Source organism: Lissotriton vulgaris, unplaced genomic scaffold (assembly GCF_964263255.1).
Source record: "Lissotriton vulgaris unplaced genomic scaffold, aLisVul1.2 SCAFFOLD_2351, whole genome shotgun sequence".
NCBI classification, from domain to species: Eukaryota; Metazoa; Chordata; class Amphibia; order Caudata; family Salamandridae; genus Lissotriton; species Lissotriton vulgaris.
In genome coordinates this window covers 149,858-167,743 of record NW_028244342.1, presented here as the reverse complement: position 1 = coordinate 167,743, position 17,886 = coordinate 149,858, and the positions used below count along the sequence as shown (strand labels likewise).

The 17,886-nt window shown below is 40.7% G+C and overlaps 1 protein-coding gene across 1 annotated transcript in view; it reads left to right on the top strand.

Annotated features, from left to right (window-relative positions):
* Positions 1-17,886, top strand: part of LOC147667590 (disco-interacting protein 2 homolog C-like) — a gene marked incomplete at both ends in the record, with an annotated part of 319,227 nt that overhangs the window by 163,020 nt on the left and 138,321 nt on the right. Inside the window, one exon of the mRNA XM_086948800.1 lies at positions 14,547-14,756. Coding sequence (XP_086804926.1) covers positions 14,547-14,756 — 210 coding nt within the window. The remainder of the gene's footprint in view (positions 1-14,546; positions 14,757-17,886) is intronic.

Genomic DNA, 17,886 nt, shown 5'->3' with positions numbered 1-17,886 from the left:
ACTCCAATAGAATATACTTTTTTTTAGTCCATCCCTAGTCTTTCTCCCAAACTGACTATGTTCTGATCAACAGACAATTGCAAAAGCAGTCACAAATCCAAAGTAATAAGAGGGGCTTATTGGACCATACTAGTTTTTAATATTTGAATATCAATTCTGAATAAAAGTCAGAGATGGATAATGGGCAATGAACATTTAAAGATGAAAGAACTTTGTAATCAAGTTAAAAAAAAATGCAACAATGATTTACTTTGCAGAAAAGCTCTCCAGCTATTCCTATCCCAAGGGATCCATTTAATGAATACACAAACAAAGGGCAGGAATGACTAGCTAGGCCTTGGCAAAAGTATTAAAGGAAACGGAGTGGGGGGCACACATTTCAGGCCCCTGTATAGAGCCCCTGAAGGAATACAAATAACATTAAATTCACTGCATGTAGAAACTATGGTTAAACTAAAAGAAAGACAAATGAGTGGTACAAATGGTTGAAGAAAGCCTGCAAATTTGTGTTGCTGCAAAGTGGAATAAAGCAATTGAATTAGAAAATCAAGAATATAAAAACACACACACTGGAGCAATTGAGAATAGCACATAATGCACAAAAAGCAGTATTGGTCTATTACAAAAATCTATAAAGGGACACAAATCCGGATTTATGTTGCTTTCCTAGCTAAGCGATTTACTAAAAACCTTGTAGGGGCTAATAGGACTGCAGAAACATGGGTTGATAATCAGGAGCGGACCTCATCTTTGTAGTAGATTGTGCCACTCCAAACTTGAGTCAAGTGGTAGCAATAATGATTGATGCAAGAATGCGTTTGAAACAATTTAAGGTATATATATGTAAAAGACGCTAAAAAAGATGAGATATTCGAAGTTTCTAAAAGCCATTTATACTTTACTTTAACCCAAGGGCTGCACTAGTAATAAAAAAGGCAATTACACCAACTTCCAAAATCTCAGGAGAAACTTAATAGGGGTACACAGTGAGTCTAGCCCTTTTTGCTCTATATCATGAGCCCATGGCAACATCACTATGTCTATTTGCCTGGCATCTTTAGGTCCCTCAAGAGTAGTGCCTCTGTGGGTGAAGAGAGATTGGTATATTTTGGATATCTTATGCTCTCCCAGATCCGCCGTGAGGAGTTTACCCTCTAATGGATTGAATTCTGGAAATTATTCAACTTTATCAATGTTGGGTGTAATAGCATGGCGAAGCTACAAATATTTATAAAACTACGAGTTATGTAGGGAGAATTCATTCTTAAGGACCTGGAATGATTTGAGGACAGTACCTTACATGATACTGCCAATGGTTGAAATGCCAATGTGATCCATTCGTGGAACCCCTGATGCCCAGTCAGGTGAGATAATTATTGGTTATGCCACACCACGCCATTTGTCGAAAGGATTGTCGCCAGGAGAGAATAACTACTCTGGTGGCGGGTAACAAAGAGCGGTGATTCAAATTATTATATAGATGGTATGTAAGGGTCTGGTCATTTAATATTCACCGCTCTGTTGCATATGCCGGGTCATCGCTGAGTCCATAAAGCCAATCATTAATCACCTGGAGATGTGAGGCTGTGTAATAGGCCAGCATACCTGCGGCTGCGATACCACCACAATACATGGATTGAAAGCATGTACAGAGGGCAACCCGGGATGCACCACCCCCCATAGCAATTGCCCCAGTATGGTGTTAATGAGTTTAAACCAGGAAGACTGAATAGGATACAGGTGGTTCTGCAGATGGTAAAGCAGCTGTGGCTGGGAGACCATTTTAAAAATAGCACACCTCCCGTATAAAGATTGGGGTAGTCCCGTCCAGACCCTGATGCTGGATTGCACTTTTTCGGTAGCAGCGCCCAGGTTCCTATCCCATGAAAGTTGGGGAGATTCAGACAGTTTTAGTATAGTAGTCCACCCTTCTCCAGTTGAAGACTTTAAGCCCATTTGTTATGCCCCAGGGTACCCTGTGAAGGCCATATGGTGGACTTTCAGGGATTCAAGTGCAAGCCTGACGTCTCTCCGAAGATCCACATAATATGTATGTCATCAGCATATAATGCTATACGATCTGATTTATCCATCGCCCATTCGAACCACTGTATTTGCGCGTCTTTCCGGACCCATTTGGCCAGCACGAGAAGAAGAGGGGATAAAGGGCATCCCTGCCGCGTTCCCCGTCCCACTGGAAAGGGGGCTGAAATGCAATTTGCAACTCTGATTGTAGCGGTCAGGTCTGTGTATAGGAGTATGAAGTGTTAAGAAGTTTTGGATATCAGTTGTTGCATATTGTCTTTTCTTGATAGACAAATGGTCAATTGAACCTATGTTTAATTACAGGAAATTGATGATTGGATACACGTATTTCCATATACCACGACTCTGTTTAACACGAGAACACACATTTTTTGTTCTTATTTTTAGTAGGTGAGCCCCCCTTTTCACTAAAAACTTCTAAACTTCACGTTTGTGTTGGGTAACTAATGGCACGAACCACACACTGGAAGTGATGACAGCTCATTGATAAAATTTTAGCTAACGCTGTAAGGAGACCATGACTTACAAACTGCCCTTATTATTTTTGATGTTTCCATATTTTGGAACCACCACTTTTTCTTTACTTGGATAACCCCTCCCTTACAAGGTTCACTAATGGGTGATTTCGTTAGTAGATTTGGTTGAAGGCTTTTGCTCTCTTGATTTTTCTGCCACTTATTTTTGTTTCTTCACAGGTTTCAATTTACTTTCTGTCTGTATGTGATTTTTCACCTTCATATTCATGGAGGTGTCCGATTTAGATTTGGTAGAGTGCATTGTATGTACTTTTACTTACATTCTTGAAAGGAGTATATCTAATGAATGTTTGTTTTATGATATTCTAGCCCTGACGAAGTCTGAGGTTGACACCCTTAAAGACTAAACACGTGTTGGCTAGGATCAAGTTTGGATATGCTTTGAGATGAATAAATACTGAACATATGAAGACTTCTGCATTGATTTGACAAGGACTTCTATCACTTTGGAATCAAGCTCAGGATATATATATGTGTGTGACTGTCTGAAAAGTAGAGAGCCTTTTTTCTCTGCTGTCTGGTTGAGGGTGGATGACCATTACCTTATCCTTGGAGCTGTTGGGAAATTATTGTTTGATATAACTAATTACAACTCAGCGCAATGTATACCCAGTCATCTGATCATTAGAGTTTTGCTTCAGTGTATTAATAGGGCCACGCCCTCGGAGCCCTGAGTGAATCCCGCATTGTACACTTGATCATACCCATAACGGGCCAGACAAGGGGTCTTAGTGTCCATGAGATGTGTCTCTTTTAACATTACTACGTCAGCTCTAGATCACTTTGCGTGACAAAATATCTCACCCAGCTTAACTTTGAGTACGCCCCTAACATTCCAACTCATAAGTATGTCTCCCTGCGAGGATCAACCGCTGATAACGACATTGACATGCATTAAATGGTGTGTTGTTTGAAATTGCACATATGGGTATCTTTCTAAGGTTACATTGTCTAGGCATTAAATATAAAAAACGTATGCAACCTTTCCCACAACCTAACTCATCCCCACCTCAATACCTCTTAAAATTTGAAGCATATGTCGCGGATGAAACACCATGATGGCCCGAACGGGGGACCGGTGGCGTGTTCTTCCAATTGATCCCCAAACACCCATAGGCCATAATGACAACTTTACGAAAGTTGTTTAGGTGGCCCAGCCCACAAGTAGTTAACAGGTGGCTGGTTAATCATGGTACAGGCATCTTGGTACGTCATTATTTGATTTAAATGCATGTTCATTTATGCTGTGCAGGGGCACTCGCGGAAGACGCCTCCTCTTGATCGCCTTCTTGTGTCTTGTATCGCCATGTGGACCTGGACCGATACCGCTGTTTGACCTTCTGCTGTGTTCGAAAGCGGTGCGATTCACTGGAGGACGAGTCTGAATTGTGATGAGGAGTGTGGGGCTTGGGCCGGATCTATTTGTCTGTCCAACTGAAAACGGCCTCCGGCGTATCAAAGAAGAGAGTACACAAGTTATATACGACACGCAGTCGGGCAGGGAAATGAAGTGAGTACACAACTTTTAGCTCCCGCAGTCGTACCTTGGCAGCTCAGAACGATTGGCGCTGTTGTAGGACCATTCTTGTGTAATCTGGGAATATCATGATTCTATGAGAGTCATAGAAAAGATCCCCTTCCATCCTGGCATGTTTAATGATTGAGTTTCTTTCATCATAGTTAAGGATGCATGCTATCATGGGTCGTGGCCGTGCCCCAGGAGGCGGACGCTGCAACACGGCCCTGTGCGCGCGCACTATAATAAAGCAGGGGGAGAGGGCATCCCCCTGCATCTACAAGGCAACCTCTCTGATGGGAACTTTTCGGTATCTTTGCCCTCGCACTTCTCCGGGAAGATCACAAAGCGGAAGTTGTTTCTGCTGGCTCTTCCTTCCGCATCTTCCACACATGTAGCGAGGCCCTTGGTGAGTTTTTCCAGGGAGGGGACCTTTGTGTGTAACGTGAAGATGGCATCATCCACTACCGAGACCCTTGTCTCCACCTGTGTGATGCACCCAAAGCCCCCCCCTTCCTTAAGATCTTGGCGCAGCAGCGACACCTCTGAACCAACCAAGCATATCTGGGCTTCTAGCGCCATTCTTGTCTGGGTGATTGCTGCCAGGAGCACAGAGTTATCCGGCAGGGTGATGGAGTCGCCCTCAGATCCTGTAGATTTAGCACCGCCCCCAGTGAACTTGTCCATGGTGCTTTGTTTGGCAGCCTTTCTGTTATTTTGTCTTTAGTCATGGTGGATGGATATGGTGTCGTAGACTCAGACCACGGGCAGAGATATCCTCAAAGGGGAGCACTGATGGCTGTATTGCCCCGACCAGGCCGAGCACAAGTCCATCACAGGGGGCTGTGTCCTTGTGTCCGCTACGCCACCGGGCCAACACAGAGAGCATCCATGCAGAGGTCCCCCACCTGTTGCCACCATAGGGTGTGGACTAGCCTCTGCACACACCAGGGTCTTAAAAAAGGTATCAAGTGGTCCACATACAGTATCAGGGGCCACACCCAGCCACTTACACTACACAGCTATTTGTCCTAGATCCATCGGCTTCTCCTGCATAGGGTCCCTTGGCACACCAGCAGAAGGGCTCCTGCCCCACTAGAGCCCCAGCTTGGTGCCAGCAGTGTCTCGAAAATACGCCAGAGCAGCCCTCAATAAATCGTCCATTATGACCAGGAGCCCCGGTAAAGTCTGCGTCTCACTGACTCAGGCCGTCCATCCCAGTCCCGAGCTACACTACTACGACATGTCCAGGGGTGGGAGGTAGGGGGAAAGTTGCCGGTTTAGAACTTACGGCCGGCGCCACTATATTTGTGGAGGTCAGGCGGGGCAATATGGGGGGCAGTCCCACTAACCGGCTGCTCCGGGCCTCGTAATGGTCTCGAATAGTCCCAGATCCAGCTATAAATATTTTGCCGCGGTGCCTCCACAGGGCCTTCCTCGTTGTCGTTCCACCACTGTGGCTTACCTGGGAGTCTTCCTGGCCTAGATGTCTTTCGTGGCAGTGCTAAGCCGCGGGCTGGATTCAGCGTCTTCCTGTTTGTGTGCCTTGTGGCCGACCATTGGCTTCTGCTGCACTGTCATGTCGGGCCTCCAGCCGCCGCGATCAAGCCCCAGATGGCACACCACGTTGCCGTAGTCTCTGCCTTAGCTCCATCCGGGGGACCGATGCACGGATTGTAGGCAGCCAGCAGTCTCGGATTACATCGCGCAGCCGATCTAGTTTGCGTCTGCCATACTGGCCTGTTTGGCCACACACCCCCCATATCCTTCATGTTTTGACGGTATATCACTGTCCTCTACTTCTCTTTCATCACTCTTTTAATTAGAGCGCTACCACCAATTGCAAGATTATTGACCATAGCATGCACAACAATTGATTGTTCTATAAGACAGACCTGAATCAAAAATGTGTGCTAGAGAGTTGGCTACCTGTTGTACAGAGCCTTCCAACAAGATCCAAGTCCCTTTCCATTCACCAACTACACCATTTTTCCCAAACACCCCGATATCTCTTTCTAGTTCCTGGTGCCCATGATTCTTCCCGTAGGCTTTTTGCTTCTCTCAAGTCTGAATATCTTTTTGATTCCCTGAAATCTTCAAAAGGACAAGGTTCATTTTCCCCTCTGCGACCAAAGGGTGTTTCTCTCCCTCTGGACCCTGAAGAAGACCCAAGGATGCTGGGATTAGGTGTGGGATACCTAGTGCAAGTTCCATTACTCCGGGGAACCAGACCTGGGATCTACAGAAGGGAGTCAACAGAATAATACTGCATGATTCTAGTCTCACCTTCCACAACATTTTCTGTATCATGGAGAAGAGGGGAAATACATAACCAGTATTGTAGAAATGCGTCCTCAGCCCCTGCGTTGGGGTCCGGCTGCCAACTGAAATACATTTGTACTTGGTAAGTTAGTCTGCTCACAAATTAGTGTACCTGAACGGGCCCCCAAAGATCCTGCATCAGTGAAAAAACTTCTGGGTACAATTTCCAATCGCTGGATTCCTGGAAAAACCTTGAATTCCAGTCTGCCCTTATATTCTGAGCTCCTGGGATAAATTCAACTCTGAGCATAATCTTTTGTTCCCAGCAAAAGTACCAAATCTGCTTCGCTATATATCCAATAATGTTTTGGATTTTGCACCCCCGAAATGGTTTATATATGAGACTGCTGAAAAGTTGTCTAAACATATTAATGTGTTTGAATTCGTTAGTAAGTCTTTGAAACTCATAAGGGCATTTAATCCCACTATCATCTCAAGACAATTTGTCTAGTGACTGTTCCTTTGCTGACCATCTTTCCCCGGCTTCTAATTAGTCTAAGCAGGCTCCCCAACATCGGTTGCTTGTATCTGATTCTAGTATAAAGTCTGGTACGTTCCCAGAGATGCCCTTGCCGTTCCATGCTTCAAGATTCTTCAGCCACCGTAGTAGGGGCTCTCAGGCGTCCTCGATAGGGGATTGAGTCCCCATACCATAAACCTTTTCTTAATCCCTACACTTTTAATCTCTGTAGGCCCCTGTAGTGGAGGGGCCCAGGACAAATTGGTTGGATAGAAGATAATAGACGTCCCAGGACCCTCGCTAGGTCTTTCAGAAGTACTGATTCTTTTGATACTGCACACACCTTTTTCTTTATTTTTGTTACCTTCTTGTGAGGGAGAACTAATTAAGGTCAAATGTAATTTACCTGAGAGTCAAGGAACTATATGTCTTGAGTTGGAATCATGATTGACTTCTCTGTATTGCTCATAAAACCCAAGTTGTCAAGATAAATGTTTCTTAACTTCTGCCTTGTCATGTGACATAATGAGTATGTTGTATAGATATATTATTAGTTGAACTGTTCTTTCTCTAAGATATCTTACTACAAGTAAAGCACCATGGGGATGAGGACAGTTCAAAGGGTAGGCAGAGTATCTGATAACGTGTCCCTTTCCAAACAAAGCGAAGGTACTTCTGGTTGTCCTCGTCCATGGGTATCGTGAAATAGGCATCTTTGAGGTCCAATTTTACCATCCAGTCCTTGGCTTGTCCCTGATGAAATGGATACCGTCCATCTTGAAATGCCTGTAATTTATGAACTTGTTTAGTTCTGTTCGATTTGTAACAGGTCGCCGTCCCTTGTCCTTCTTTTTGACCAAGAAAATTGTACTTGCATATCCACCACACATTCTTGTGCTTCTCCATCTTTGGAGGTAAAACTTGGAGTTCTGACGATAGCCTCTGTTGTAGTTAGAAGAGCCTCTCTGTTCTTGTGGGAAGAACTGTGACCTAAAGGTGCCTCGGCTGACAGCCATTCCCCTCCTGTTAGCCCGTCCAAAATGGTCATGCTCTGAAGACTCCACACATATTGGGTTGAGCTTTGCTAAAGGCTGTGAAGGTGGAAATTTTACTTCCCCAGTGATTTTACGCGATTATCCCCAAAGGGAGACCTTTGGTATCTTCCATGTCCTCTCTCTCTAGGATAAATCCGCCAATTTGAGGTGCATTCTCAAAAGGATAGCCTTTTGCCTTTCGTCTTTCCGTGATTAAATTTGCATTGGCATTGCCCAGTAAACATATGGACAGCCTCTCAGGAGGTCGATATTCACTGGTATATCTTTTCCCCTGGCATCTTCTACCATATCTAAAATACTGGTGAGGGGGCCAAGTAAGACTCAGAGTTTGTCCTGGCACTGTGTTAGACATTTTTCTATGTCTTTCCTAGGGTCCTTTCCAAACGTGAACAGGAAGGTTATCAGTACGAGGTCAAGGTTGGGAGTATCACACACTTTGTCCCCAGTGGAAAGTCTGGGGCATTTGTTTCACAGCAGATTGTGAGTTTCTGTAGCCAGAGATTTCCTTACCCACTGACTTAAAAAATTATATGCGTGGACCATTGGCCACCATTCCACACTACGCGGGTGTCTAATGGTGGTGGGATTAAACATTTCTCCGCCAAAGAGGTAGGCTTCCTCTTGTAATGAAACTGCAAAATCTCTCACAGGCCCAAATTATAGCAAAAAGACTCCACGTTTGAATATTATGCTGTAATATACCTCTCCTAATTAGAAAGATGGACAGTGACCAAAGAACTCAAGTCTCAAGAATTTCGATTACCATCCTCCTTTTGGAGGATGCAAGTATATTGTAGGCTCAACTAAGTTTTTTGTATCACCACAGAAAGCATGCCTTCCTAATCTGACAAATATTTTTGGGGGAAACCCTATTAGGAACCGATTAACTCTTAAGAGAACGCTGGGTAAAATTGTCATCTTAATGTTTGTCAGTGATAATGATTTCTGTTTGAGCAGGGATCTATTTCTGGTACTTTTCATTCATTCTCCAACTCTCTGTATTTGCCCTTTCTTCTTTTGCTACTAGGCTAAAATACATCTTCCCACCCTTAACACTTGCTGTTTGCATCACAGCAGTGGATTATGGGTATCTGCTAGATTTCTGTTTCCTACATTGTTTTTCCTTTTCATTATTTTCTTCTTAATTTGTATTTTCTGCAATTTTGGTTTCATATTTATGAACAATCTTTCATTTACCCAAATATTGAAAAAAGGTTTCTGTCCTATGTAATTGAAATTTCTTGATGTAAGCATTCTCCGTTTCCATTAAATCTTGTCTGTCTGAGATATTTGGGTGAATAAAACAATTAAGGTTGACATTCTGAATCTAGAATTTAGCTATTAGTTACTGGGCTGTTTGTTCCTTTAGTGAGTAAAATGTAGTAAGCTCAATACTGTATTAGTTTCCCTCGCAGCTGGATCTTGATACACTCTTTAGATATTTTTCTCCAGGGTTTATGCCTTATTTATTTTCTCTACCGCCTTGCATACATTTTTTGACTGGGCTTGAATAACCAAACGTTCTGAGTCATGCTGTGTCTTTTGTCTGATGTGGTGGTCCAGTGTATGCATCCTGATCATCTCTACCTCTAGCATCCCTGCCTCTAATTTGGTCTTTCTATTGTACCTGGTCGAAATGGTGCTTTTCAATTTTCATCTCTGATATTTGTGTTGGTGCCATTGTTTCTCCTGCTTCCTCCTCTAAAGTTGGTTAAATTTGATCTAAATTCTTTTATGAAGTCTTGCAGTCCTAGAGATTCCTTTTGGTGAGAGGGATTAGAGCTAGACAGAGGACTAGGGTCTTTCTAATAGCTTTTCTTTTGCCAGGCTTCTTAGCTTCCTTCTGTGGGTTCTCCTTTGTCATACTCACTGTGGTTTGTTTTATCTCCTCCTTCTGCTGGTGGTTTGTTCTTGCCCCTGGAAACATAGCTACTCTTTGAGGTTTTACGTTGACACATTTAGTCTATTGTTAACATGGTTCTTCTTATCTGCCTTTGATTATTTATAATGCAGGACTGATAGGTCTTTTGGTACCTACGGGTAGGATTAAAACAGATACTTTCGATCACTATTACGGTTACATCTTTCTACTGAGTACAGGACTTGCTTTATATTTCACTTTATTCCAGAGACCCAGATGGTGGCTGCATCAGGCAGTGTTGCTAACGGAGGAGAGAAAATAACTCACATATTTTCTCATGTGTGCATGTGGAAAGGAATGTTGAACCTTATTATAGAATGAAGAAGAGCAAAGTGGCGTAATGCTCTGACAGACGATTAATATAATTCATGTTAAAATATAAAGCCCTAGCTTTTTAATTGGATTTCATTCTGTCTCTCCGTCCACTTTCCCCTTTTACCTTTGAAGAAAGATCAGTAGAGAAACAGGTTCTCCTCTCCTCCTTATCATTAAAAATCACACTTGCTAAACTTGTAGCCTGTATAATGCTTTAATGCAAATGATGATGCCGATAGTATATGTGGAAGGATCCAATTTCAACCACATTTTCTACTGTCATGTTGATTAATGTCCTCTAAAATACCATCATGAAAGGGAAGCAGATACTTGCCCAGAGGTAGACTTAATAATTGCACCATAGATACAGAATCTTGAAGGGAAAGGAGGAGAGGTGGTGCGGCATAACGCAGATAGAGATAACACAGAAGTAATACGATCAGACACTGATGCCAACACAGCTTTAGTAATTTCAGCACCAGGGACAAACTTTGAGCAAGACTTTGGTGCAAGTCCTAAGACCACAAGTGGGCAATGAAACTGTTCAACCAAAGCTCACGTAAGGATTTAGACCCTATGTCATCTTGGGTGAAAGAAGCTAACGCATAGCTTAAAAAATGATAACCTCTTAGTGCTTGCAAACGAGTGTCCGGGATGAATGAGCCAGCAAGGTTTTGGGCTTCAAAGTTGGCAGAGAACAAAAGTAGTGTGAACAGGTGGTAGGTACCACCTGAAAAAGAACCCTTTCCTTGAACCCTAGAAAAAACAATCTCACTTAAATGCACTAAGAGTTACTCTTCCTAACCATACATTTATGAAGGCCCACCCTGAATCTTTGACTAATATTACAAAAAGGATGAGAATGTTATCACAGCAGTAGGTTTTGTGAAGTAGTGTTATGAGAAAACAAGTAATATAAACTATCAAATGTCCTATATGAATGTCTGATCCTGGCCATAGAAAGATTGAGGTTCTGGTAAGAAATTGCTCGGGGAAAACCAAGGCATGTTGTAAACCATATAACCAAGGGACAAGCAAGGTATTCTCCACCATGTGAAGGTACTAATTCAGTGTCAGGAGATGCAAATTTGTTGTGTGCTCTAGAAAATCGAGCACAAAAGATCAAATATCTTGAAGACTGAAAGACATGTAGTAACATAAATTCTGAAGACCCTGAAAATTCACTACTTAAAGGAAATATTCCAAAACAAGTATCACAACTAGAATTTAGAACTTGCGAGGAAGGGGAAGTAACTAACACAGAGAGCACATGATCTTTTGAAAGAAAAATAAATTACATTCTAACAGTAAATGATCAGTTGCAGCTGTTCAAATTGAAGAGTGGGGAATGAATAAATAAGGAGAAACTCCACAACCCATTTGTATGCTCGAGCCTTAGTAGAAAGTCCCAAGCAAGAATGGGTAATGTAATTCTGAGGCTATATCCGGGCGGCAATCTGTAATAACACCTCCTCTGAGAGGGACAGGCAACATGGGCTAGAGCTACTGAACCCATATTAGTGTACCTGATGAATGGAAGGAACATAACCTGAATCTAAAATTGTCATTTGATATTTTAATTTTAGTGACTATGTTCAATGAAGGACAAAGAAACATTTAGTTATCATGATTGATTTATTTTCCTCGTCCTGCTTGGATATTTAAAAATAGCTTTGTCTAACCTGAGTTTATAGCTTTTTGCTCATAACTGATTTATTGTTGATCTTTCTTTCCGTTTTCTGTTTACAGCAGAAGGTTGTTGTTTAGTGATTAATTATTCCCATACATGCATTCATGTGCTTTTACAAATAGTTTGTGAATATGTCACAAGAATGTCTAGTTTTATCATTAGGTATGCAACATTACACACCCATTGTCACCATTCACCTGTAGTGACCCCTACCCGGTTTCATCAATATGCAGCAGTAACCGTGTCCTTGGTTCGACCATTATATGTACAGTGAATGATCCACCGATTCTCCAGTGCATGTAGAGCATTTCACTAGTTTCTTTGGTAATACCCCTAATATATATTGTTCTGTGTTTAATTGTTTAATGAGATTTATGCTGCACAAGCCCAACAATGGAGAGATACCCATAAATGTGGATGAGGGGGTTAGGGAAGCATGCAAAGAAATTAATTAAATTTATATACATAAAGTGTGGTGTGTTCTCGGCGAAAGGTGGCAAGTTGGGCTAAGCAGAAAAATGATAGACATCCAGTGTGTATTGTTCTCTATCCTATTTTCTCACATTTTGATATGACGGATGGTCGTGGTTGGAGTGCACATTGAATGTGTTGGACATTCGCTGTTTAGGCGCTGCTGAATTGGTCGGGACATTACAAGCATCCTCCTACCTGCGTGTCACTAGCGGAGAATCATTATTGCCTTTTCTTACCACAGGTTAAGACCCCTGAACTAGCTTGCCCCGTGCCCATATTGAGGAGATGTTTGTCAGAAACATTTGCAGCAGAACCCGCTCTGAACTCCTTGATGGCCTTCTTATTCTTCTAACTTGTAGCATGGAGAAAAATCAAGGCCATGTTATTGTTTGATATATAGTCTTGTACGTGGGGTTCACCATGTACGAAATTACGTTTCAGGACCCAATTTTTTGGTTTATTTAAACCTCTCACTTCTCTTAGATGCAAAGGAATACAAATAAGGAAAAAGGTCTTATAGAGATGCATTTGCCATTGGGTCATGTCCCTGTGTAAAGGCCTACTCTGTTTGCAAGTGTGCAGTCATGTTGGGTTTAAGTTGAAACATGTTCAGTTAAAGATGTTGCTGGATTGGCAGGCAATTGTTTTCAATCTTAAAGGTGTCTGTTTACTAGAATCTGGGCTAAACCCCGCCGCTTGTTTGTTATTTGTGATGTATGTTTGCCTTTGTTTTAGAGATGATCAGGAGCTGTACATCACAAAAAATATAATCACAATCTTTAATCTATTTCAGTCCATAATGAGAATTTGGTATGTGTTAAAGGGTTTTCTTAAATAAATCTTTAATTTAAACCATCTTTAGTAGGTCACAAATTTGTATTAATCTCAATCATCAATATATGACCAGAAATAGAAAATCAATATTAATAAGGTCATATAATAAATGTATTTAAGCACATTTTTATAAAGGACAGAGTTACTATTCTGAGAATGAGGAGAAAATTGAGGCAGAAGCCATAAATATCTTTACGTTCGAGAGAGTGATATATGAGCAAAAAGTTTCAGCATGAAAGTCAGCTCAATAGATCAAAAATATATCAAAGAGAGGTTCAAGAAACTTAGTAAAGTCTCAAATCATTGTGACAAAGTCTGGGTAAATGGTGTGAAAAACATTGTGGTACTCTACTCTAAGAACATGCGCTATTGTAGACAACACAGTTTATCAATGTTGCAGCTTTCGGTCTTCTTCCTCCTTCTGTCAACCGATCATCTTTTGATGCTCTCATGGGAACAAGATCAATCCTTGTTTTCTCTTAGGAATAGAATAGTCCACAGACAGCAATGTTAGGTTTGCAACAAAGTTGTATCAATTCTGAATTCATGAGGCTCATTCTCCTATTTAGGTTTTCTTTCCACACGGTTAAACTACATTTCTAACCTTCTAATTTATATATAGTTTTACAGTGGTCTATGTAGAAGTTAAAATCTCAATATAACGGAAAAAAAACAAATAAAACCGCAACCATATATGAATTCTTCTTTACCCCATTAAAAGACTTATTTTGAATAATTTGCCAACTGTGATCTTTCTGTAAGTAAAAACATTCTGTGTAAATATACAAAAACATTTATGCAACTATTATTTATTTAATAAAAAATATGTTTTTGGAAAGGTCAAGAATTAAACATGTTATGCACATTTAGGGTTTCTAGTCAAGTCATCTTGTCAGGCAATGTTGCTTTAACCATTTGTGTCCTAATACGAGTAAATGTTTGCGTACTACAAGTTTTGCATTTTAACATACTTGATCTTTATTGAAGCTTACATGTTAATTTCTACACATTATTAAAAATGTATTATTTTCTCATTATTTTTAAACTACGCATACATTGTGAAAATAAGGTGGTGTGCATTTGAATGAATCTCAGCCTGCTTTTATGTAGTACATTGCAGCTTACATCCCAATAGATAAGATTTCAGTTCAGAGAAGTACACTGGCATTAATTAGCAATGGATTATTTATTGTTGTGCTCATTTATGATCTTTTTAGTTGCATTGCTTTTCCCGGTTGCAAACTAGAACCATGCATACTTTCATACATCTCTTTACACATCAGTCACTTAAAGGGAGTGCAAATATAGTTGCACATTTTTTAGTTCATGATTTGTAATAAGTTAAAAAATAACCCCTCTATTCTTTTTAATGCTTAGATACCTCTTCTGGTTCAGAAGATGAAGGATCTGTACAAGGTGACTCCCAAGGAACGCCTACCTCAAGCCAAGGTAGCATAAACATGGAACACTGGATAAGTCAAGCGATCCATGGCTCTACCACATCCACCACTTCTTCATCTTCAACGCAGAGTGGAGGCAGCGGTGCTGCCCACCGACTAGCTGATGTCATGGCACAGACTCACATAGGTGGGTAATCTGCATCTCTTTTAGCCTTTCCAGCGAGTAGATACCCTTATGGGTGACAAGTAGCGCTATACAAATCTACTGATTGATTCTATGTTTGCTGCTTTATCTCCTTTCCATTTCATTCTGTTTACATGTTGCATTTCATCTACATGATAAAGCAGTCCTAAACACACTCATGTTTTTAGTATTTGTAATGTCCAATCAGTTGAAGCTCAGCTTGTATGTAATGCAATAGGAGTGTCATCAGTAGAGTATATAAAGGGGAACCTCTTCTATGCTATTAATTTTTCTGACTTGGGCACATAGCCAGTGTGGATATTATTTGATCACAAACGGTACATGCTACACAGTTATCTGTACTGTACCTGCCGTTAGATACTAAGCTCAAAAGTTAGCTATTTTCTGAAGTCAGGGTGATTACCATGAAATGTTAATCGGTTTACCTGATGAATTACAATGCTCTTGTTTACAGCCCTACACTGTCCGCTAATGCGGTTTCAGACAGAAATGAATGAAGACTTGTTTATTTCTCCTGTGTCTGTGGATGATCGATTCTATCGACTTCACAATGTATACAAATATTTGTTTAATTAAGATTGCAAATAGCGAAGGAGCAGTTGCCTTTGAGAGTAACGCAGCATGGTGATAATTGGTGTCCTTCGTGGGATGCCCTATCCCATCAGCTACCTGGCAACTCTAGAAGGCCCATTAATGCAGCCATTGATTTTCTTGAAACCTTTGCTGCCTAGATATAACCCTATTTGCACACCCTTGGTAGTTTTGGCTTGGAACAGTCCTGTAAAAACAACCATAAGAAATCATCAAACGAAGTTTTTTGTCAGACTTTGATGTCATTAATCGGAATGGCAAAACACTTTCAGAATGAACATCTTCCTCCCACTATTTTTTTGTTTCCTTCATAGCTCTTCTAATTAGAGTGATGTGCTTCCCTTGCTGACCTTAACAGAGTAGTCCTTTTAGTGCTTGCCTTCTCTGTACTTTTAGTACATTAGACATCTTCATTCTACTTGTCAATTTATGATGGTTATGCTTTCTTTTCGACCATGTGTTTTTTAATGTGCTTTTTTGCGGTTTCCTGTAATGTCCTTCTCTTAATTTCTTCACTGTTTTAATTGGGTTCTAATCTCATCTCTATTCTTTGTGGGCTCGTAGAGGTGACCCTCTTGGATGGCGTTTGTATTCTCAGAGGGATTTACCTTTTCTGTACATAGGATTAGTACTTTAGAACAAACCTATACCAATGAAGCATCTAGAGGAGTCTCCATTAACCATTCCCTGCTCCTCTGGAGAAAATGTGTTAATGAGTAGTAAACGACTGAAAGATTCAATGAGCCTAGTTGAGCTTGCTACTGGCCTAATTCAGACTCGGATATTATAATTGTAGAGTTGGCCAAATAAAAGCTGTGTGCACCTAAATATGCAAGGCTTCCTTCACACAAGTTGAGTTAGAAACAGATAAAGATTAGCCCCCTGCAGCCCAGATCCACCAGTCTGCACACTCCGACCTGTGGGATGGAAATCAAAGGAGCATAACGATGATTGGGAGAACATATGTTGGTACATAGAAGAACTATTAGCAACAGGAATGTAATACACACATTAAACATGGGTACTATGGCTTAATGCATCTCACAAAGGCTACCAAAGGGGTCCTCCAAAGTCACAGCCCTCGAAGGAACGTTACAAAGGTAGAAGTATGTTTGGAAAGAGAAATGCAAGTTACAGCAGGCATGTGAAACAAACCGGTAGAAAAGCATGCATTTGAGGTGAGAGAGACATACAAAAGGGAAGAGCTCCTTATACCCATCTGCAACAACAATGGAGGGTTTACGCAACAACAAATGAATTTATATTGAGGTGAAGTGGAATATGAGGGAAATCTGGTACAATTCATATAGAATATGGGTAGAATACCACTGAACATATTTTGTACATGTGTTCCATATAGTATGTTGAAGATAATGCACCCCATAGACTACTGCTTTACAAAAATGCCATCCAATAAAACATGTAAACCAAAAAAGGCCTAGAGAATCATTTTGGGAATGAGATGTGATGTGAGCATTTTTTCATCTACTCTGCTCTAGATTACAGTGTAACCAAATGTTCATTGACTAACCCAGTTTTGATTTAAGGGCTAATATTGTCACCACATTAAGCACTTTATGAGCATTGCTGGTGGCACTTTGTAGAACATTTTGTGGCATGTAAAGCATCATTTGTTGACATCAAATTGATTGATCAGGCAATGTTGTATAAATTACTAGGATGATTGTCTTATTGACTGTTTGGGCGATAATTTGCTAGTTGTTTTCCTTTCTGAGTTGCAACCAATTGGAGCTTAACAATACGTCCAACTCTGCAACAAAATAGTGCATATATTAATATTTTCATAAGTATAGCACTAGCAAATTAGCATTTACTGTCAGTGTTATATGTTAGGATTTTTTAACCTCAACAGACCTGTCCCTTTTAAGCATTGCATCTCAAATCTCAACATGGGGTTGTTTTATTGTCTGCTGCAACTTTATCACTTTCTTGTCGAAAGTGGTGTTAGATGACCAGTGGGTAATATGCAACATGCCCTCTTTTTTTTCTATTGTGATCTGTTTGGAATGGTAAGAGCAATGGTTTGTATTCAATATGTTGTGTCTCAGGTTTGTTTGAACCATGATTAGCTATAGTTATGAGATGGGTGGTGGAGTTTGACACCATTTTAATAGTGATTGAATATCCAATAAATAGTCAGTTAATGAGTAGTATTAGTGAGAAGGGAAGGATATCCGGAATCTTTAAAATCTAAGAGAAAATAATTGTTTGGTTAAGGGGTTTGTATCTAATAATCAGTTAACAGAAGCTTAACCTAGATTCCTAGTATGATGCATTAGCATAATTTAGATAAACATAATTGCTAATCTATACCAGACATAGTAGATCATATGCTGTTGATTGCATGTGTGTGGATTCTCATGACACCTTATTAGAAGTTGAAAATGCTAGTAATGTACCTGTCCTTGACCTTGGATTGAACATTTAGTTGTCTTGAATTTCTTTCCTACCTCTCTTGAGCCTTAACTTTTTTACCTTCTGTTGGAGGGTTGTCATGTAA